Here is a 23,174-nt window from a genome sequence, read left to right on the forward strand (position 1 = left end):
ATCATGGGTAAATTGTGAATAACTGATCTACAAATAATAATGAGTAGTTATTTATAATGGAAGATGATTTGGAGATCAGTTAATTTGATCATCAAAGAAGCGCAAAACCGTAATGTATCATGGGTAAATTGTGACTGACTGATATACAAATAATAATGAGTAGTTATTTCTGATGGAAGGTGATTTGTAGATCAGTTATTCGGCTGCACTGTGGAGCAAGCCCATATCTCCGGTTGACGAGATCTAGGAGTGCCGCATTTACTCGTCTAGTCACGATTGAGGAACCGTCGACATAAATTATCTGTCTTCCGTTTCACGGACGCTGTTGAAGGTGTTTAACTATGTCTCCGAGAGATATAGAACAACAGACATTTGATATTATTAGTTGCTTCTTTGAAGAGGAGCAGAACCCAGTATGTAATCGGAAGGTGTACGGAGGCATTGAGTCTGATGGCCCTGGCGATGGTAATAATTTCACAATGAGAACTGTCATTTCTTCAGGCATATTATATTGATTAAATTGAAACACAGTCTACTCAACAGGAGGCTAGGGTTTTATTATTTTGAATCGGAATTTGTTTTTCAATGCTCGGTTTGGTTGGATCCTCTCCAGAACCGAAGTTCGTCAGTAAGACTGGAGAGAGTAAGATTGAGTACCTGCCACTGTTTTCTACCCTAATCATACAGTAAAGTTAGGAGTTGGGGATGGTAAACTGATCCCAGATCATGAATGACTTACAGATCACCTGACGTATTTTGCAGATGACGGGTTTGACCCAGTTGTAATAGCTGATAAACTGAGGGAACTTGGAGATGATTTTGATGTTAAGTTTATCCAGCCTCATATCAGAAAACTCCAACAAGCAGTTGCAGACAAGGTAAGCTTACTGTTTGTTCTATGAGGCCGTGTTAGGAGGATACATTGGCACTGGTGTTGTTGGTCTTGGACCAGCGAACCTTGCCAATATATCCTCCAAACACCGGCTTCGATGGCATTCTCACTTTTATACTACGGGTTACCAACATATTCATATAATGATTGACATATTTTCATTAAAGTTATTTTGATTATTGTATTCATACTATTTCATCTTTCCACAAGATTTAGTCCCGAAACAAATCTAGGGTTGCTACCTAAACGGCCTGGTCGTTTGTTCTATTGGTTCGGTTGCCAGAAACACGACCCAGTCGTTGTCTCTGTTCTGTATGTATGGACGTGACCCAGTCGTTGTCTCTGTTCTGTATGTATGGACGTGACCCAGTCATTGTCTCTGTTCTGTATGTATGGACGCGACCCAGTCGTTGTCTCTGTTCTGTATGTATGGACGTGACCCAGTCATTGTCTCTGTTCTGTATGTATGGACGTGACCCAGTCATTGTCTCTGTTCTGTATGTATGGACGTGACCCAGTCGTTGTCTCTGTTCTGTATGTATGGACGTGACCCAGTCATTGTTCTGTATGTATGGACGTGACCCAGTCGTTGTCTCTGTATGTATGTATGGACGTGACCCAGTCGTTGTCTCTGTTCTGTATGTATGGACGTGACCCATTCATTGTCTCTGTTCTGTATGTATGGACGTGACCCAGTCATTGTTCTGTATGTATGTATGGACGTGACCCATTCATTGTCTCTGTTCTGTATGTATGGACGCGACCCAGTCATTGTCTCTGTTCTGTATGTATGGACGTGACCCAGTCATTGTCTCTGTTCTGTATGTATGGACGCGACCCAGTCATTGTTCTGTATGTATGTATGTATGTATGTATGGACGCGACCCAGTCATTGTCTCTGTTCTGTATGTATGGACGCGACCCAGTCATTGTCTCTGTTCTGTATGTATGGACGTGACCCAGTCATTGTCTCTGTTCTGTATGTATGGACGTGACCCAGTCATTGTCTCTGTTCTGTATGTATGGACGTGACCCAGTCATTGTCTCTGTTCTGTATGTATGGACGCGACCCAGTCATTGTTCTGTATGTATGTATGTATGGACGCGACCCAGTCATTGTTCTGTATGTATGTATGTATGGACGCGACCCAGTCATTGTCTCTGTTCTGTATGTATGGACGCGACCCAGTCATTGTCTCTGTTCTGTATGTATGGACGCGACCCAGTCATTGTCTCTGTTCTGTATGTATGGACGCGACCCAGTCATTGTCTCTGTTCTGTATGTATGGACGCGACCCAGTCATTGTCTCTGTTCTGTATGTATGGACGTGACCCAGTCATTGTCTCTGTTCTGTATGTATGGACGTGACCCAGTCATTGTTCTGTATGTATGGACGTGACCCAGTCATTGTTCTGTATGTATGGACGTGACCCAGTCATTGTCTCTGTTCTGTATGTATGGACGTGACCCAGTCATTGTTCTGTATGTATGGACGCGACCCAGTCATTGTCTCTGTTCTGTATGTATGGACGTGACCCAGTCATTGTTCTGTATGTATGGACGTGACCCAGTCATTGTTCTGTATGTATGGACGTGACCCAGTCATTGTTCTGTATGTATGGACGCGACCCAGTCATTGTCTCTGTTCTGTATGTATGGACGTGACCCAGTCATTGTTCTGTATGTATGGACGCGACCCAGTCATTGTCTCTGTTCTGTATGTATGGACGTGACCCAGTCATTGTTCTGTATGTATGGACGCGACCCAGTCATTGTCTCTGTTCTGTATGTATGGACGTGACCCAGTCATTGTCTCTGTTCTGTATGTATGGACGCGACCCAGTCATTGTCTCTGTTCTGTATGTATGGACGTGACCCAGTCATTGTCTCTGTTCTGTATGTGTGGACGTGACCCAGTCATTGTTCTGTATGTGTGGACGCGACCCAGTCATTGTCTTGTATGTATGTATGTATGGACGCGACCCAGTCATTGTCTCTGTTCTGTATGTATGGACGTGACCCAGTCATTGTCTCTGTTCTGTATGTATGGACGTGACCCAGTCATTGTCTCTGTTCTGTATGTATGGACGTGACCCAGTCATTGTCTCTGTTCTGTATGTATGGACGTGACCCAGTCATTGTCTCTGTTCTGTATGTATGGACGTGACCCAGTCATTGTCTCTGTTCTGTATGTATGGACGTGACCCAGTCATTGTTCTGTATGTATGGACGTGACCCAGTCGTTGTCTCTGTATGTATGTATGGACGTGACCCAGTCGTTGTCTCTGTTCTGTATGTATGGACGTGACCCATTCATTGTCTCTGTTCTGTATGTATGGACGTGACCCAGTCATTGTTCTGTATGTATGTATGGACGTGACCCATTCATTGTCTCTGTTCTGTATGTATGGACGCGACCCAGTCATTGTCTCTGTTCTGTATGTATGGACGTGACCCAGTCATTGTCTCTGTTCTGTATGTATGGACGCGACCCAGTCATTGTTCTGTATGTATGTATGTATGTATGTATGGACGCGACCCAGTCATTGTCTCTGTTCTGTATGTATGGACGCGACCCAGTCATTGTCTCTGTTCTGTATGTATGGACGCGACCCAGTCATTGTCTCTGTTCTGTATGTATGGACGTGACCCAGTCATTGTCTCTGTTCTGTATGTATGGACTTGACCCAGTCATTGTTCTGTATGTATGTATGTATGGACGCGACCCAGTCATTGTCTCTGTTCTGTATGTATGGACGCGACCCAGTCATTGTCTCTGTTCTGTATGTATGGACGCGACCCAGTCATTGTCTCTGTTCTGTATGTATGGACGCGACCCAGTCATTGTCTCTGTTCTGTATGTATGGACGCGACCCAGTCATTGTCTCTGTTCTGTATGTATGGACGCGACCCAGTCATTGTCTCTGTTCTGTATGTATGGACGTGACCCAGTCATTGTTCTGTATGTATGGACGTGACCCAGTCATTGTTCTGTATGTATGGACGTGACCCAGTCATTGTCTCTGTTCTGTATGTATGGACGTGACCCAGTCATTGTCTCTGTTCTGTATGTATGGACGTGACCCAGTCATTGTTCTGTATGTATGGACGCGACCCAGTCATTGTCTCTGTTCTGTATGTATGGACGTGACCCAGTCATTGTTCTGTATGTATGGACGTGACCCAGTCATTGTTCTGTATGTATGGACGTTGACCCAGTCATTGTTCTGTATGTATGGACGCGACCCAGTCATTGTCTCTGTTCTGTATGTATGGACGTGACCCAGTCATTGTTCTGTATGCATGTATGGACGTGACCCAGTCGTTGTTCTGTATGTATGGACGCGACCCAGTCATTGTCTCTGTTCTGTATGTATGGACGTGACCCAGTCATTGTTCTGTATGCATGTATGGACGCGACCCAGTCATTGTCTCTGTTCTGTATGTGTGGACGTGACCCATTCATTGTCTCTGTTCTGTATGTATGGACGTGACCCAGTCATTGTCTCTGTTCTGTATGTGTGGACGCGACCCAGTCATTGTTCTGCGATCCATGTATGGACGTGACCCAGTCATTGTTCTGTATGTGTGGACGCGACCCAGTCATTGTCTTGTATGTATGTATGTATGGACGCGACCCAGTCATTGTCTCTGTTCTGTATGTATGGACGTGACCCAGTCATTGTCTCTGTTCTGTATGTGTGGACGCGACCCAGTCATTGTTCTGCATGTATGGACGTGACCCAGTCATTGTTCTGTATGTGTGGACGCGACCCAGTCATTGTCTTGTATGTATGTATGTATGGACGCGACCCAGTCATTGTCTCTGTTCTGTATGTATGGACGTGACCCAGTCATTGTCTCTGTTCTGTATGTATGGACGTGACCCAGTCATTGTCTCTATTCTGTATGTATGGACGTGACCCAGTCATTGTTCTGTATGTATGGACGCGACCCAGTCGTTCGTTCTAAATGTTCCCTTGCCATACTGGCTGGCAACGTTCTTATTCCTTGTTAGCCAACTAGGGCTAATTTACAGTCATGTCAAACAGTGCAGACAGAACAACAACAGTAGTTTGTTTAAACTATTCTCTGGGGACATTTATTTAAACTATTCTCTGGGGACATTTATTTAAACTATTCTCTGGGGACATTTATTTAAACTATTCTCTGGGGACATTTATTTAAACTATTCTCTGGGGACATTTATTTGGATACATTCTATAACAATAAGCTAATGAGGCACGCTTCTGCCGGTATAGAACATGTGCTCTCTCATCCCAACACCTAACATTACACTTCATTACTATGGGACAGTTGGAGATGGAATTTGAATATTGAAACAATGTTGCAAATATCGGAGAGATAGACAGCAAGGATTATACAAATCTCCACTGTTGCAGACAAAATGTTAGTCTAAAAGAAATGCATCTGTTGGTCACGGATACCTTTTTAAAAAAAAAGTAGGGCCGTAGATCAGAAAACCAGTCAGTATCTGGTGTGACCACCATTTGCATCATGCAGTGCATCGACACATCTCCTTCGCATAGAGTTGATCAGGCTGTTGATTGTGGAATGTTGTCCCTGTCGTCTTCAATGGCTGTGCAAAGTTGCTGGATATTGGCGTAAATTAGAACACCCTGTCGTACATATCGATCCAGAACATCCCAAACATGCTCAATGGTTGACATGTCTGGTGAGTATGCAGGCCATGGAAGAACTGGGACATTTACAGCTTCCAGGAATTGTGTACAGATCCTTGTGACATGGGGCCGTACATTATCATGCTGAAACATGAGGTGATGGCGGCAGACGAATGGCACGGCAATGGGCCTCAGGATCTCGTCACGGAATGTCTGTGCATTCAAATTGCCATTGATAAAATGCAATTGTGTTTGTTGTTCTTGGCTTATTCCTGTCCATACTGTACACTGTGCACAACGTTGACATCAGCAAACCGCTCGCCAACACAACGCCATGCACTGTCTGCCATCTGCCTGGTACAGTTGAAACCAGGATTCATCTCTGAAGAGCACACTTCTCCAGCGTGCCATTGGCCATCGAAGGTGAGCATTTGCCCACTGAAGTTGGTTACGACACCGGACTGCAGTCAGATTAAGACCCTGGTGAGGACGACGAGCACGCAGATGAGCTTCCCTGAGACGGTTTCTGACAGTTTGTGCAGAAATTCTGTGGTTGTGCAAACCCACAGTTTCATCAGTGGCTGTGGCTGGTCTCACCCGCAGGTGAAGAAGCTGGATGTGGAGGTCTTGGCCTGGAGTAGTTACACGTGGTCTGTGATTGAGGCCGGTTGTACATATACTGCAACACAAATTCTCCAAAACAAAGTTGGAGGTGGCTTATGTTAGAGAAATTAACATTCAGTTCTCTGGCAACAGCTCTGGTGGACATTCCTGCAGTCAGCATGCTAATTGGGGTGGCACGGTACAAATCTGTCGTTCTGCCCCTGAACAGGCAGTTAACCCACTGTTCCCAGGCCGTCATTGAAAATAAGAATGTGTTCTTAACTGACTTGCAGAGTTAAATAAAGATTAAATTTAAAAAAATAATAATAATTGCACGCTCCCTCAACTGCGGCATTGTGTTGTGACAACTGTACATTTTAGTGTCCTTTTATCGTCCCCAGCACAAGGTGTACCTGTGTAATGGTGCTCTCGATGGGCGCAGCGGTCTAAGTCACTGCATCTCAGTGCAAGAGGCGTCACTACAGTCCCTGGTTCAAATCCAGGCTGTATCACATCCAGCCGTGATTGGGAGTCCCATAGGGCGGCGCACAACTGGCCCAGTGTCGTCCAGGTTTGGCCGTCATTATAAATAAGAATTTGTTCATAACTGACTTTCTTAGTTTAAATAAAATGTAAAAAATGATCATGCTGTTTAATCAGCTTCTTGATATGCCACACCTGTCAGGTGGATGGATTATTTTGCTAAAGGAGAAGTGTTCACTAACAGAGAAACACATTTTTGCTCAACATTTGAGAGAATTAAGATTTTTGTGTGTATGGAACATTTCTGGGATCTTTTGTTTCAGATAATGAAACATGGGACCAACACATGTTGCATTTATATTTTTGTTCAGTATACATAAGAAACTTCTCCAGTTTGCCGAACATTTGAGACTTCCAAACGTACTAACGTAGGCTACATTCAATTCTTTGGTAGTAGTTTTGTAATTGTGTAAAGGCGCGGTCAGTGCAGAATCATACATGTACAGTGTGTTGGTGTCTAATATGGTTGTTTCATTTCCTAGAGACACGGAACTTAGAAATGTGTGGCGTGTGTGGTTAGGTTCTTTGGTAAGGCTGGACAAAGTTGAATTACTGTTTAACAGATGCCCCGCCTCAGTTTTCTCCACACCCCGAGAAGAAAATAAATCTGCTGTGTTGTTTTTGGGCCAATATATGTGGCTCTGTTTATAATGCATTGTCCGCTCTTCCTTGAGTCTTTCCCAAGTTGATGCCCAAGAGACCAAACCGCCTCAGATCACGTCATTTGTGAGCTTCTGATTGGACAGTGAAACACACACGCTCGCACCTGCAGATGTTTCATTTCTCTCTCATGCAGTCATGGCTGAAGTCAGCGCAAATTTCAAATATTTGTGTGTCCAGGTTCAACGTGGGAAGTCCCTCATTATAAACAAACGGGCGGTTAAATGCATGGTTATTGCATCATCCTTAAATATAGTGAATCAATTCTCTCTGGCCTAAGAGTAAATTAAAGAATCAAATAAATAAACAACCCACAAAGCACTATGCAACATGTTTGTGCAACATGTTTGACTCAATAAAAGGGCCAGTTAGAACAGGATATGAAAATAGTGTAATACTTCCTCTGAGTTTTTATAGCTCTGGGGCTGAACTATCATATAGGGCAGAATCCCAACTTGAGATACATGCTTTTACAAAATCATATTGAGAAGGACGACGCCCTGGAGTTCGAGGGTAACCGCCTGTCCCCCCCCCCTCCCCTCTCTCTCTCCCCAGGCGGTGGAGGAGTTTGCGCGCACCGTGGACAGCCTGTGTGCGGCCCAGAGAGCAGAGGTGGCCCCTGAGATGCAGCTGCTGAGGGCCTCCGTGGCCCTGGGTCTGTACGTTAAGAAGACATGTCCTGACCTTAGAGCCACCATCCAGTCTTGTATGACTGCCTTCATTAACACCCGGCTGGCAGGCTGGATCACCCAGCAGGGAGGATGGGTGAGTACCAAAAAAATACCCATGAATTATGTAAACCCTCGGGACATGTTCAGGCATGTATTTTATGACGGGGTTATTGCAATGCTGCCTGGGCCTTACTGGCATTTACAAAGCATCATTGCAGATGGTACAGGAAAAGCTTAGTCACAAGATGACAGTGAGCAGCTATTTGCATGGAGAAAAGTCATCTGTTTTTAACTTAGCTTCTATTTGCGTACACTAGTTGCTTACTTTCATCAAGACACGTTTGTGTGTTTACTTTGTCTTGAAGACAAATGGACTACTCTAACATTACAGTAATACCACTGCTATAGTACCACTGCTACCAGTGGTAGTCCCAGTGGTATTGATAGTGGTTCTCAACCCACCCTACTGGGTGTAACAGCAGTAAATGGTACCGTTTCTAGTACACATGACAATATTTCCTGTACTCAGTGGTAATGGTGCTAGTACCAGTGACAGTACTGTCTCCGATAATACAGCGCATTCAGAAAGTATTCAGACCCCTTGACTTTTTCCACATTTTGCTACGTTACAGCCTTGTTCTAAAATGGATTCAACATTTTTTTTTCCCTCAGTCTATACACAATACCCAATAATGACAAAGCAAAAACTGTTTTTATAAAAAAATAATTTTTAGGAAATGTATTAAAAAGAAAAAACTGATCACATTTACAGAAGTATTCAAACTAGTGATGCACCAATATGACATTTTTGGCCAATACAATATCCGATATTTTCCTTGCCAAACAAATGATAACGTTAACCAATATTTACAATTTTAGCCGTCTTTCAAGCATTCTAGTACAGTTAAATAGTTAACACACACACATGGACGCAGTGGTCTAAGGCACTGCATCTCAGTGCAAGAGGTGAACAGATTTCTATTGAACGCTGTTTGGGTCTTTGCGTGTCAAAGAAGATACACGTCAAAATAACACATCTGTTTCAGTAGTTCTAGTTAGCTAGCTAACTACATGGCTAGGTGTCATCTAAAATAACCCTAATTTATGAGACAGTTCTTAATTGATTTAATGGTCGGACTCATCTATGTGAAGTTAGCCACAATAAGGATTAGTCACAATAGTGGACTTTGCATTTAGCCTTCAAAATAAAAGTATGGCTTAATTCTATTATTTGTATTCATTTGCATTACTGTCAATGACATACTTTTATTTTGAAGGCAATCCGCAAATTCCACTATTGTGCCTAATCCTTATTGTGGCTAGCTTCACAACACATAACCTGGTGCGGTCGAGCCTCACTAGCCAGATGAAGCTAGCTGGCTGCTTATAACTAGCTTTGGGTAACAGGTTTAAGTTAGCTATTTATTTTCATGAACTGAATTTCAATAGGCGAACAAGTGGAAACCTAGCTAATGCTTACTCACAAGGATTCCTAAATCATTGCTAAGAATAATGAAAATGACTGCAGGTTCTACTGGTAATTATTTTCAGGCTGGTTGTATTGGTGCTAGCTAGGTACCAAGCTAAAGCTAGCTACCCCAGAAGTTGTGGTTGAATAAATAATGCTTTATTACCAACGTGGTATTGTAAACACATTGTTTGTGGCCGGTGTTTGCTTGTTTGCAGCCTTTTTTCTGTACAGCTTTGACAATGCTACTGTATCTTTTTTGGCATGAAAAGACCCAAACGGCGTTCCATAGTGTGTATGTCGGGAAGCTGATAGCAGTGACGGTATTACTGTGTAACTCTGTTAGGGCAACATCTGAAAAATTGCGTGTGTAGTGTGTACCGGTGCCTGACCAGTCGGCGAAAGCCAACATCACCCATGACAGAGAATGGTTGATTGTCAAGGACAATGAATTCAATTATCTTGGCTTTAATGGATTTCACCCTTTTTGAATGGTCTCCTGAAATTGTGTTAATCTTTCAAATGACTGCTCAATCCACACAGCAGACATTGTGGGCTAGTTTAGGAATGCTGTGTTGTGCAAAATTTTACGTGCCGTTATTACATCATGTACCTACGTTACGCGGCAGGGTAGCCTAGTGGTTAGAGCGGTGGACTAGCAACCGAAAGGTTGCAAGTTCAAATCCCCGAGCTGACAAGGTACAAATCTGTCGTTTTGCCCCTGAAAAGGCAGTTAACCCACTGTTCATAGGCCGTCATTGAAAATAAGAATTTGTTCTTTAACCTGTAGTGACACCCCAGCCCGTGAACGGGACCATTGTCATCATCAGACGCTAATTAGCATAACGCAACGGACATAAATCTTCCTAGAAAATATTCCTATTCATGAAAATCACAAGTGAAATATATTGGAACACAGCTTAGCCTTTTGTTAATCACCCTGTCATCTCAGATTTTCAAAATATGCTTTACAGCCAACACTAGACAAGCATTTGTGTAAGTTTATCATAGCCTACCATAGCATTATGCCTTGCTAGCAGCAGGCAAGCTTGTCACTGAAATCAGAAAAGCAATCAAATTAAATCGTTTACCTTTGATGAACTTCGGATGTTTTCACTCACGAGACTCCCAGGTAGACAGCCAAAGTTCATTTTTTCCTAAAAGATTATTTTTGTAGGCGAAATAGTTCCATTTGTTCTTCACGTTTGGCTGAGAAATCGCCCGGAAATTGCGGTCACCACAACGCTGAAAAAGATTCCAAATTAGCTCCATAATATCGACAGAAACATGGCAAACGTTGTTTAGAATCCATCCTCAAGGTGTTTTTCTAAAATCTATTCGATAATATATCCATCGGGACAATTCATTTTTCACTAGAACCAATTTGAGTAATGGCTACCTCTGTATTTTACGCGAGAATCTCTCTCGGAGCCACCATGTGACCACTTACGCAATGTGGCCGCCTTCGGCTATTCAACAGAAATGCGTAAAACTACGTCACAATGCTGTAGACACCTTGGGGAATATGTAGAAAGCATAAGCTCGTTGATGGTACATTCACATCTGAATAGGGAGTCATTGGAACGCAGCGCTTTCAAAACCTGGGGCACTTCCGGATTGGATTTTTCTTAGGCTTTCGCAACATCAGTTCTGTTATACTCATAGACAATATCTTTACAGTTTTGGAAACGTTAGTGTTTTCTATCCAAAGCTGTCAATTATATGCATATTCTAGCATCTTGTCCTGACAAATATCCCGTTTAAAATGGGAATGTTTTTTTCCAAAAATGAAAATACTGCCCCCTAACACCAAGAGGTTAACTGACTTGCCTAGTTAAATAAAGGTAAAAAAAAAAAAAATGTAAAAAATAAAATAAAAATATATAGATATGCAAGTCAGCTTTGACATTGGTTTAGTACTACATCGGGGCGTTAAACTAGAAATCGATGTGGGCCGATACCGATGTTGGCATTTTTAGCTAATATTGCACGATTCCGATATGTTCACCGATATTGTGCATCCCTAATTCAGACCCTTTATTCAGTATTTTGTTGAAGCACTTTTTGCAGCAATTATAGCCTCGTGCCTTCTTGGGTATGACACCAGAATGTTGGCACACCTGTATTTGGGGAGTTTCTCCCATTATTCTCTGCAGATCCTCAGGTTGTATGGGCAGTGTCGCTGCACAGCCGTTTTCAGGTCTCTACAGAGATGTTCGATCAGGTTCAAGTCTGATATCTGGCTGGGCCACTCAAGGACAGTCTTTTTCCGAAGCCACTCCTGCGTTGTCTTGGCTCCTGCGTTGTCTAGGGTCATTGTCCTGTTGGAAGGTGAACCTTCACCCCAGTCTGAGGTTCTGAGTGCTCTGGAGGCGATTTTCATCAAGGATCTCGCAGTACTTTGCTCTGTTCATTTTTCCCTCAATCCTGACTAGTCTCCCAGTCTCTGCTGCTGAAAAACATCCCCACAGCATGATGCTGCCACCAACATGCTTCAGCATAGGGATGGTACCAGGTTTCCTCCAGACATGACACTTGGCATTCAGGCAAAAGAGTTCAAGCTTAGTTTCATTAGACTAGATCATCTTGTTTCTCATGGTCTGAATGTCCTTTAGGTGCCTTTTGGCAAACTTCAAGCGGACTGTCATGTGCCTTTTACTGAGGAGTGGTTTCCGTCTGGCCACTATTATAAAGGCCTGATTGGTGGAGTGCTGTAGAGATCGTTGTCTTTCTGGAATGTTCTCCCATCTCCACAGAGGAACTCTAGAGCTCTGTCAGAGTGACCATCTGGTTCTTGGTCACCTCCCTGACCAAGGTCCTTCTCCCCCGATTGCTCAGTTTGGCCGGGTGGCCAGCTCTAGGAAGAGTCTTGGTGGTTCCAAACTTCTTCCATTTAAGAATGACGGAGGTCACTGTGTTCTTAGGGATCTTCAATCCTGCAGACATTTTTTGTACCCTTCCCTAGATATGTGCCTCGACACAATCCTGTCGCGGAGTTCTACGGACAATTCCTTTGACCTCATGGCTTGGATTTTTGCTCTGACATGCACTGTCAACTGGGACATTTTTATATAGACAGGCGTGTGCCTTTCCAAATCATGTCCAATCAATTGAATTTACCATAGTTGGACTCCAATCAAGTTGAAGAAACATCTCTAGGTTTATCAATGGAAATAGGATGCACATGAGCTCAATTTCGAATGTCATAGCAAATGGTCTGAATACTTAAATTAAAGGAATTTCAGTTTTTTAAAAACATTTTTTAATGCATTTCCAAAAAATAACTGTTCACTGTCACTATGAGGTTTTGTTTGTAGATGATGTGTTTTCCTCATTCGAAAATGGATTAAAATAAGGCTGTAATGTCACAGAATTTGAAAGGCAAAGGGGTTTGAATATGTCAGAGTGAGACCGGTGTATTAGACTTAGTTACTGATTACCTGCTTCAATTCACTCTATTTTCCTGCCAGTGGAAATACTGTGCATTTCTAAAGGACCTGAGCGATTTACTTCAGTCAGGCTGAGACTTCATTGCTTAACTTCTTTAGAAATGTGATGTAAGGTTCACTAAAGCTGGACTTAACTCTGAAGCAGTTTTAACAAGGCCTTTCCCACAGAACCACTTCAGACATTTACTCTCACATTTTGACTCTAGGCAGCACTCCGGTTTGGTTTCTTTTCATAGATACTGTCTGTGGCTGTTTAAATCTGCTGCAGTTAGCTATTATTGTACTGGTGTTAAAGAGGTAGCCAGATGTGGCCATTGTGAAGGTCATCGACATAAACAGACTATTGTCTCAGTGTTTTCACCTTGTTGTCTTTATAACCCAGCTAAAGAAACATTGTTTTATTGCCTGCTATTCAGAAGCTGTGATGACTTTGCTCAATAAACATATTTATACTGATTGCAAGTTTTGAGGCTGTGGTGACTCACTAAACCTGTATCATACCTGGCATGAGGTTATACCTGCTTTGGCAGAGAGATGGTCTGCCATGAATTCAGTTCCTTTTCTGTCCGAGTACCCATGAAGCCTGTTTCAGTCCCTTAATGACTCATGCATAATGCTTTTGTTTTGTTGGTTGTTTTTCAGGATCAAGTTACTATGGTATAAAAACATGGAGAAGATGTCATCCACATCATTTTTGTACAATGAGGAAGAGGTCTTAATGAGGTCTTAACTCCTCAAGTCTGTATATGTGTTAAGTCTTCCCTCGATCTTTCTTTCTCTCCCTCCTTCTTCCCTTTTTATTTTCTTTCTTTCTCCCTCTTTCTTTCCTCCCTCCTTTCTTTCCTCCCTCCTTTCTTTCCTCCCTCCTTTCTTTCCTCCCTCCTTTCTTTCCTCCCTCCTTCCCTCCATCCCTCCCTCCTTCCCTCCCTCCTTCCCTCCCTCCCTCCTTCCTTCCTTCCTTCCCTCCTTCCCTCCTTCCCTCCTTCCCTCCCTCCTTCCCTTCTTCCTTCCCTTCTTCCCTCCCTCCTTCCCTTCTTCCCTCCCTCCTTCCTTCTTCCCTCCCTCCTTCCCTTCTTCCCTCCCTCCTTCCCTTCTTCCCTCCCTCCTTCCCTTCTTCCCTCCCTCCTTCCCTCCCTCCCTCCTTCCCTCCCTCCTTCCCTTCTTCCCTCCCTCCTTCCCTCCCTCCTTCCCTTCTTCCCTCCCTCCTTCCCTTCTTCCCTCCCTCCTTCCCTTCTTCCCTCCCTCCCTCCTTCCCTCCCTCCTTCCTCCCTCCCTCCCTCCCTCCCTCCCTCCCTCCCTCCTCCCTCCTTCCCTCCCTCCCTCCTTCCCTTCTTCCCTCCCTCCTTCCTTCTTCCCTCCTTCCTTCTTCCCTCCCTCCCTTCTTCCCTCCTTCCCTTCTTCCCTCCCTCCCTTCTTCCCTCCCTCCTTCCCTTCTTCCCTCCCTCCTTCCCTTCTTCCCTCCCTCCCTCCTTCCCTTCTTCCCTCCCTCCCTCCTTCCCTTCTTCCCTCCCTCCCTCCTTCCCTTCTTCCTTCCCTCCCTCCCTCCTTCCCTTCTTCCTTCCCTCCCTCCCTCCTTCCCTTCTTCCCTCCCTCCCTCCTTCCCTTCTTCCCTCCCTCCTTCCTTCTTCCCTCCCTCCTTCCCTTCTTCCCTCCTTCCTTCCCTCCCTCCCTCCTTCCCTCCTTCCTTCCCTCCCTCCCTCCCTCCCTCCCTCCCTCCCTCCTTCCTTCCTTTCTTCCTTTCCCTCCCTCCCTCCCTCCCTCCCTCCCTCCCCCCTCCCTCCTTCCTTTCTTCCCTCCCTCCCTCCTTCCTTTCTTCCCTCCCTCCCTCCTTCCCTTCTTCCCTCCCTCCCTCCTTCCCTTCTTCCCTCCCTCCCTCCTTCCCTTCTTCCCTCCCTCCCTCCTTCCCTTCTTCCCTCCCTCCCTCCTTCCCTTCTTCCCTCCCTCCCTCCTTCCTTCTTCCCTCCCTCCCTCCTTCCCTTCTTCCCTCCCTCCCTCCTTCCCTTCTTCCCTCCCTCCCTCCTTCCCTTCTTCCCTCCCTCCCTCCTTCCCTTCTTCCCTCCCTCCCTCCCTCCTTCCCTTCTTCCCTCCCTCCCTCCTTCCCTTCTTCCCTCCCTCCTTCCCTCCCTCCTTCCCTTCTTCCCTCCCTCCTTCCTTCTTCCCTCCTTCCCTTCTTCCCTCCTTCCTTCCCTCCCTCCCTCCCTCCTTCCCTCCCTCCCTCCCTCCCTCCCTCCCTCCTTCCCTCCCTCCCTCCCTCCCTCCCTCCCTCCCTCCCTCCCTCCCTCCCTCCCTCCCTCCCTCCCTCCCTCCCTCCCTCCCTCCCTCCCTCCCTCCCTCCCTCCCTCCCCCTCCCTCCCTCCCTCCCTCCCTCCCTCCCTCCCTCCCTCCTTCCTTCCTTCCTTCCTTCCCTCCCTCCTTCCTTCCTTCCTTTCCTTCCTTCCTTCCCTCCTTCCTTCCTTCCTTCCCTCCCTCCCTCCCTCCCTCCCTCCCTCCTTTCTTCCCTCCCTCCTATGTTCCTTTCATGGCCATTTGAACTTGCCAGTTGTATTCCCTGTTCACTTCCCCTAAGTTGGTTCTTTGAGGAAGAGACTGCGTCCCACGATCAACAGAATGTGACGTCGCCACTGACTTTTTGACCGTCCTCTCCTTGTTATAAGCATTGGGCACCTGCATCTGAAGTAACGTTGCATATTGGAATCATGACGTATTGCAATCCAATGGCATTTTCTACATCACATCGTCAAAACAAGCAATATGTTTTTGTAGAAAAACGATCAGTTGCAAAGTTCCTTTCCTAAACAATAGAGGAGGTTACCAGATGATCACAACAGGCTTTCATTTAATGTGAGAATGAACTTTGACCTAATAACATGACTCACAATAAAAGTCCATGTAATCACTGAAGCTGTGCTGTTAAATACTTGAAGATGAACCGTCAGTGTCATGCATTGCTTGATGGAACCTGAAACGATTTACGTCTCGTTTGACCGTGGTTTCTAATATGCTCTTATCCTCAATCACTCCGTGCTTGTTAAACATGCTTATTGTTAGCTCTACTCAACAAATCAATGTGCCACTTTGTTAAATGTGTGTGTTGCTGGTGTTAGCTCATCTTGATTTGAGTAAAAGGAAAAAAGTCTTTAATATGATATGCGTTAAGAAAACGAATTAGTGTTAACCAACTGAGTTAAGAGTTATTTATAGTTTTGTAGACTTCCTCAGAGCTTGTAGAGGGGGAACTACAGTAGTAAAGTGCCTCTGGTCAAAGTCAGTGTTGTTTCAATGTCAGCTCTGACTCATACCATTTACAGTCACTTCACCTGTATTAAAGATGCACAGAACCACCATGTGGAAATGGACCAAAGGGAATTAGAAAGTAGATAAGGTTTTATTGTAATTTTTTTTCAATTGTACATTTGTCCCTATTTGTGTGTAATTCTGTCTGGTTTTAATAAAACATGGAGCTTTGTTGTGAAGTCTCAGGGCCTTGCCTCTGTTCTGGTGTGATAATGAACACTATTTATATTGTCATTCTTCTGCATTTGATTCATTCTGTAGGAGGGCTCAGCCTGCTTGTTCTATTCAATGAAAGACATTTCAATCAATGAGTTCTTTAAAAAGAAGTCGAACAACATTCCTTTAGACATCGTTTGAAATGGACTGGAAGGTCTGTTCTCTACTCCTGGTGTCTTAAATGTCCAAAACCTCCTCCCTCATATCATTTATTCTAAAGAATGTTTACGACTACAAATAACAGCAGCGTCGCTGTTTTCATAAAAGTGGTTATCAGCTTTCACACTTCAGCAGTCGATGCCACACAGGGCTAAGAGCAAGAAGATTGAGGGTTCTCTGACCACCACAGTCGCACTCAATCTCCCTGCCTGTTTCACTAGACCTACACTACGATCAGAGCCGGCTGCAGACAATCATCAGCTAGGAGGTCATCATATTTTCAACATTTTCATGCCACATTTATAATTATATAAAATATATGCAAAACAAATAATAATTGTACCACCAACAGGTTTCTGTGCCAATGCACCACACAACCAATAAACAAAGCATACTGACTTTGGGCGCTTCAATATCATGGTTTGTGTTTTCAACACCACAATAAATAAGACTGTCAATCTCCACAAACAGAAAATACAACCCTCCATACACCCAATATCAAATGCTTGGCTTGACAATCTTTTAATGTCATTGAACTTTTTGGTGTTTTGTAACAATGTCTCTTACTATTCATCAAATGTCCGCTGCACAGTTTGGTTGAAGAATTATTTATTTAATTTTTCAGTAAAGAGATATATATATTAGTACCAGTCAAACGTTTGGACATACCTACTCATTCAAGGGTTTTTCTTTATTTTTACTATTTTCTACATTGTAGAATAATAGTGAAGATATAAAAACTATGAAATAACACATATGGAATAATGTTGTAACCAAACCAAAATAGATTTGAGATTATTCAAAGTAGCCACCCTTTGCCTTAATGACAGCTTTGCACACTTGGCATTCTCTCAACCAGCTTCACTTGGAATGCATTTCCAACAGTCTTGAAGGAGTTCCTACATATGCTGAGCATTTGTTGGCTGCTTTTCCTTCACTCTGCAGTCCAACTCATCCCAAACCATCTCAATTGGGTTGAGGTTGGGTGATTGTGGAGACCAGGTCATCTGATGCAGCACTCCATCACTCTCCTTGGTCAAATAGCTCTTACACAGCCTGGAGGTGTGTTGGGTCATTGTCCTCTTGAAAAACAAATGATAGTCCCACTAAGCCCAAACCAGATGGGATGGCGTATCACTGCAGAATGCTCTGTAACCGTGCTAGTTAAGTGTACATTGAATTCTAAATAAATCACAGACAGTGTCACCAGCAAAGCACCCCCACACCTCCTCCTCTATGCTTCACGATGGGAACCACACATGCAGAGATCATCCGTTCACCTACTCTGCGTCTCACAAAGACACAGCGGTTAAAACCAAAAATCTCAAATTTGGACTCATCAGACCAAAGGACAGATTTCCACCGGTCTAATGTGTCCCCAGCCAGCCCAACCACTCACTGGACCCATACGATCACTTGGCTACGCATACCTCTCTCTAATATCAATATGCCTTGCCCATTACTGTCCTGGTTAGTGATTACTGTCTTATTTCACTGTAGAGCCTCTAGCCCTGCTCAATATGCCTTAACCAACCATGTTGTTCCACCTCCTACATATGCGATGACATCACCTGGTTTAAACGTCTCTAGAGACTATATCTCTCTCATCATTACTCAATGCCTAGGTTTACCTCCAATGTACTCACATCCTACCTTACCTTTGTCTGTACACTATGCCTTGAATATATGCTATTGTGTCCAGAAATCTGCTCCTTTTACTCTCTGTTCTGAATGTGCTAGACGGCCAGTTCGTATAGCCTTTAGCCGTACCCTTATCTTACTTCTCCTCTGTTCATCTGTTGATGTAGAGGTTAATCCAGGCCCTGCAGCTCCACTCCCACTCCCCAGGTGCTCTCATTTGTTGACTTCTGTAACTGCAAAAGTCTTGGTTTCATGCATGTTAACACTAGAAGCCTAATCCCTAAGTTTGTTTTATTCACTGGTTTAGCACACTCTGCCAACCCGGATGTCTTAGCCTTTTCTGAATCCTGGCTTAGGAAAACCCCCCAAAAACTCTGAAATCTCCATCGCTAACTATAACATTTACCACCAAGATAGAACTGCTAAAGGGGGCGGTGTTGCAATCTACTGCAAAGATAGCCTGCAGAGTTCTATCTTACTATCCGGGTCTGTACCCAAACAATTCGAGCATCTACTTCTAAAAATGCACCTTTCCAGAAACAAGTCTCTCACCGTTGCCGCTTGCTATTGACCACCCTCTGCCCCCAGCTGTGCCCTGGACACCATATGTGAATTGATTGCCCCCATCTATCTTCTGAGCTCGTGCTACTAGGTGACCTAAACTGGGACCGGCCATCCTACAATCTAAGCTTGATGCCCTCAATCTCACACAAATTATCAATTAACCTCCCAGGTACATCCCCAAATCCGTAAACACGGGCATCCTCATAGATATCATCCTAACTAACTCGCCCTCCAAATACACCTCTGCTTTTTTCAATCAAGATCTCAGCGATCACTGCCTCATTGCCTGCATCCGTAATGGGTCTGCGATCAAACGACCACCCCTCATCACTGTCAAACGCTCCCTAAAACACTTCTGCGAGCAGGCCTTTCTAATCGACCTGGCCAGGGTATCCTGGAATGACATTGACCTCATCCCATCAGTAGAGGATGCCTTGTTATTCTTTAAAAGGGCCTTCCTCACCATCTTAAATCAGCATGCTCCGTTCAAAAAATGTAGAACTAGGAATAGATATAGTCCTTGTTTCACTCCAGACGTGTCTGCCCTTGACCAACACAAAAACATCCTATGGCGTCCTACATTAGCATCGAACAGCCCCCGTGATATGCAACTTTTCAGGGAAGCTAGAAACCAATATAAACAGACAGTTAGAAAAGCCAAGGCTAGCTTTTTCAAGCAGAAAAAAGGTTCTGGGACACTGTAAAGTCTATGGAGAATAAGAGCACCTCCTCCCAGCTGCCCACTGCTCTGAGGCTAGGAAACACTGTTACCACTGATAAATCCACTATAATTGAGAATTTCAATAAGCATTTCTCTACGGCTGGCCATGCTTTCCACCTTGCTACCAGGGTAGGCCCCAGTCAACTGCCCGGCACTCTCCACAGCAACCCGTCCAAGCCCCCACCATTTCTCCACCCAAATCCAAATAGCTGATGTTCTGAAAGAGCTGCAAAATCTGGACCTCTACAAATCAGCCGGGCTCGACGATCTGGACCCTCTCTTTCTAAAAATTATCTGCCGAAATTGTTGCAACCCCTATTACTAGCCTGTTCAACCACTCTTTTGTTTCGTCTGAGATTCCCAAAGATTTGAAAGCTGCCGCAGTCATCCCCCTCTTCAAAGGGGGTGACACTCTAGACCCAAACTGCTACAGACCTATATCTATCCTACCCCTTCTTACTAAGGTCTTCGAAAGCCAAGTTAACAAACAGATTACAGATCATTTCGAATCCCACCGTACCTTCTCCGCTATCTAATCTGGTTTCAGAGCTGGTCATGGGTGCACCTCAGGCACGCTCAAGGTCCTAAACAATATCATAACCGCCATCGATAAGAGACATTACGTGCAGCCATATTCATTGACCTGGCCAAGGCTTTCGACTCTGTCAATCACCACATTATTGGCAGACTCGACAGCCTGGGTTTCTCAAATGATTGCCTCGCCTGGTTTACCAACTTCTTCTCTGATAGAGTTCAGTGTGTTGTCTGGACCTCTGGCAGTCTCTATGGGGGTGACACAGGGTTCAATTCTTGGGCCGACTCTCTTCTCTGTATACATCAATGGTGTCGCTCTTGCTGCTGGTGATTCTCTGATCCACCTCTACGCAGACGACTCCATTCTATATACGTCTGGCCCCTCTTTTGACACTATGTTAACTAACCTCCAGTCGAGCTTCAATGCCATACAACTCTCCTTCAGTGGCCTCCAACTGCTCTTAAATGCAAGTAACAGTCTCCTCTGAATAGCTGATGTTGAGATGTGTCTGTTACTTGAACTCTGTGAAGCATTTATTTGGGCAGTCATTTCTTAGGCTGGTAACTCTCCTCCACTGCAGAGGTAACTCTGGGTCTTTCTTGCTTGTGGCGGTCCTCATGAGAGCCAGATTTATTTGAAGAGTTTCAAATATAAAATATATTTTGATTTGTTTAACACTTTTTTGGTCACTACATAATTCCATATGTGTTATTTCATAGTTTGTGTCTTCACTACTATTCTACAATTTAGAAAATAGTAGAAAAATAAAGAAAAACCCTTGAATGAGTAGGTGTTGTAAAACTTTTGACCGGTACTTTCTTGTATAGAAAGTTCTTAGAAACATATAACTTACCACTATATTATAAAGAATTTAATTCTATATACAAAGCAATACCTTCAGGTCTTAATTAATGAAATCTCATATGTGTTTTGGAGAACATGTCAAGATAGATGCACAATTTATGTTAGAAGGTTGCCCCCTGCTGGATAAGAAATGTAATAATACATACCTTTTAATTCCATGAACAAGATCTAGAGGGAAATTCATCTGGGATTGCATATATTACTGAAATTGAATGTAAGAAAGCTTGGTTGCTCCCTCACAAATTTTGTATATCAAATAAAGTAAAATCAATTAATTTTATAATATTTCACAAAATATGCCCTTGCAATGATACATTCATGGATTTAGAGAAGATGTGCCTGTTCTGTGATTAAGAAGGGGAAACTATCATACAAATGTTCTATGAGTGTGACTCTGTAAAGTTATTTTGGAGCAGAGTGTCTACATTTGTTATTTCATTAATAAGACCAATGTATTTACAATTAAATATGTAATATGTTATTATTCAAATGAAAACAAAATTAAATTAGTCGTTAATTTCTTCATTCTCCTGTGGTAAATGTAATATACACAAAAACAAATATTTGAAATCTGTCCCCAAATGCAATACATTTTTACTTGAAATCTCTAGAACAACAAAACCCTGTATTCTTTCAACTCTATCATATGTACGTACAATTGTAACCCCTGACCTTATTTATTTTATTTTAGGTACTTTAACTCAATTCATATGTAGTGATTTTATTATCTTACTTTATTTCGTTATGTACCAGCAAAATTATTGTATCAGATACTTTTGAAAAACTAGATGATTACTTCGAGGGTTGCTTGTAAATTCAGAGTGGAGTTTGTTGGCGGAAAAAAATCTTTGACACTTCTCTGTTTTCTCAATGACATTCAAATCAGCATTGAAAAAAGGCGCACATTTTAATTTGTTCCACCTGAGCGAGTCTGACCGCTATTGAAGACGCACCAAATGTGTTTGATGGATCATGGGAAAAGAGCAGGAATAGGCTTTTACAGGCTACAGTCCAAGCTATGTCTTCCAATGGTGAGACTGCTGTCGGCATCCAAAGATGATCAATTTTGAATTAACGCTTGGAGGTAAGGATGACAGCAGTGGTGTCGTCTACGGCGACACGGATATCACTTTATATCTACATAGCGCATTGATGTGAATCACACTGCTGCTGTCTCGTTTAGTTATTTATGCCTTACGGATTGTGGTTGTTGTGGATGGCTGTTCACAAATGTAAATGTGTGTTTGAACCCAATAATAGTTGAATTCAACACGTTTAAGGTGCCTGTCAATCTTTTTTTTTTTCAAACCAGTGGACAGCCAGTGATTATGCGTTCTTCCAACAGCTGCATAGTGTGGATCCCAGCCTGTGGAATAACAGCTGCATAGTGGGGATCCCAGCCTATGGAATAACAGCTGCATAGTGGGGATCCCAGCCTATGGAATAACAGCTGCATAGTGTGGATCCCAGCCTATAGAATAACAGCTGCATAGTGTGGATCCCAGCCTATAGAATAACAGCTGCATAGTGTGGATCCCAGCCTATGGAATAACAGCTGCATAGTGTGGATCCCAGCCTATAGAATAACAGCTGCATAGTGTGGATCCCAGCCTATGGAATAACAGCTGCATAGTGTGGATCCCAGCCTATGGAATAACAGCTGCATAGTGTGGATCCCAGCCTATGGAATAACAGCATAGTGCATCCCAGCCTATGGAATAACAGCTGCATAGTGTGGATCCCAGCCTATAGAATAACAGCTGCATAGTGTGGATCCCAGCCTATGGAATAACAGCTGCATAGTGCGGATCCCAGCCTATGGAGTAAAAATGGGGCTTTTATTGCTCAATCTAATTCATGCTGATAAAATAAATAAATCCATAGGCCGAATGGACACATGTTCAAACTCGCACACTTTTGAAAGACTTAAAGGGGCAATCTGTAGTTGCTACATCAATTTTTGGACTTAGAAATGATATATATTAATGTAAAGGCTGCAGGGTAGCCTAGTGGTTAGAGCGTTGGACTAGTAAGCGGAAGGTTGCGAGTTCAAAAACCCCCCGAGCTGACAAGGTACAAATCTGTCGTTCTGCCCCTGAACAGGCAGTTAACCCACTGTTCCCAGGCCGTCATTGAAAATAAGAATTTGTTCTTAACTGACTTGCCTGGTAAAATAAAAATAAAAAAATAAAAAAAGACATCATTTAATCGTATTATATGTAATAGAAAGCGATGGGTTAAAAAGAAGCC

General features: G+C 43.6%; 1 protein-coding gene across 2 annotated transcripts; it reads left to right on the forward strand.

Annotated features, from left to right (window-relative positions):
• The first annotated feature begins 207 nt into the window (after nucleotides 1–207).
• LOC112221795 (bcl-2-like protein 2) lies at nucleotides 208–13,794 on the forward strand. 2 transcript variants are annotated; one of them, XM_024384136.2, is made up of 4 exons: nucleotides 208–465; nucleotides 742–878; nucleotides 7,898–8,107; nucleotides 13,573–13,794. In XM_024384136.2, the coding sequence occupies exons 1-4, from the start codon at nucleotides 342–344 to the stop codon at nucleotides 13,591–13,593; spliced, it is 492 nt and encodes a 163-aa protein (XP_024239904.1). In that variant the 5' UTR covers nucleotides 208–341; the 3' UTR covers nucleotides 13,594–13,794. The 2 variants fall into 2 exon arrangements, with proteins under 2 accessions (XP_024239904.1, XP_024239915.1); XM_024384147.2 differs by having other exon boundaries at nucleotides 210–465; nucleotides 763–878; nucleotides 13,573–13,790.
• Nucleotides 13,795–23,174: the final 9,380 nt, after the last annotated feature.

The sequence above is a fragment of the Oncorhynchus tshawytscha genome, linkage group LG02, assembly GCF_018296145.1.
Source record: "Oncorhynchus tshawytscha isolate Ot180627B linkage group LG02, Otsh_v2.0, whole genome shotgun sequence".
In the NCBI taxonomy this organism is placed as follows: domain Eukaryota; kingdom Metazoa; phylum Chordata; class Actinopteri; order Salmoniformes; family Salmonidae; genus Oncorhynchus; species Oncorhynchus tshawytscha.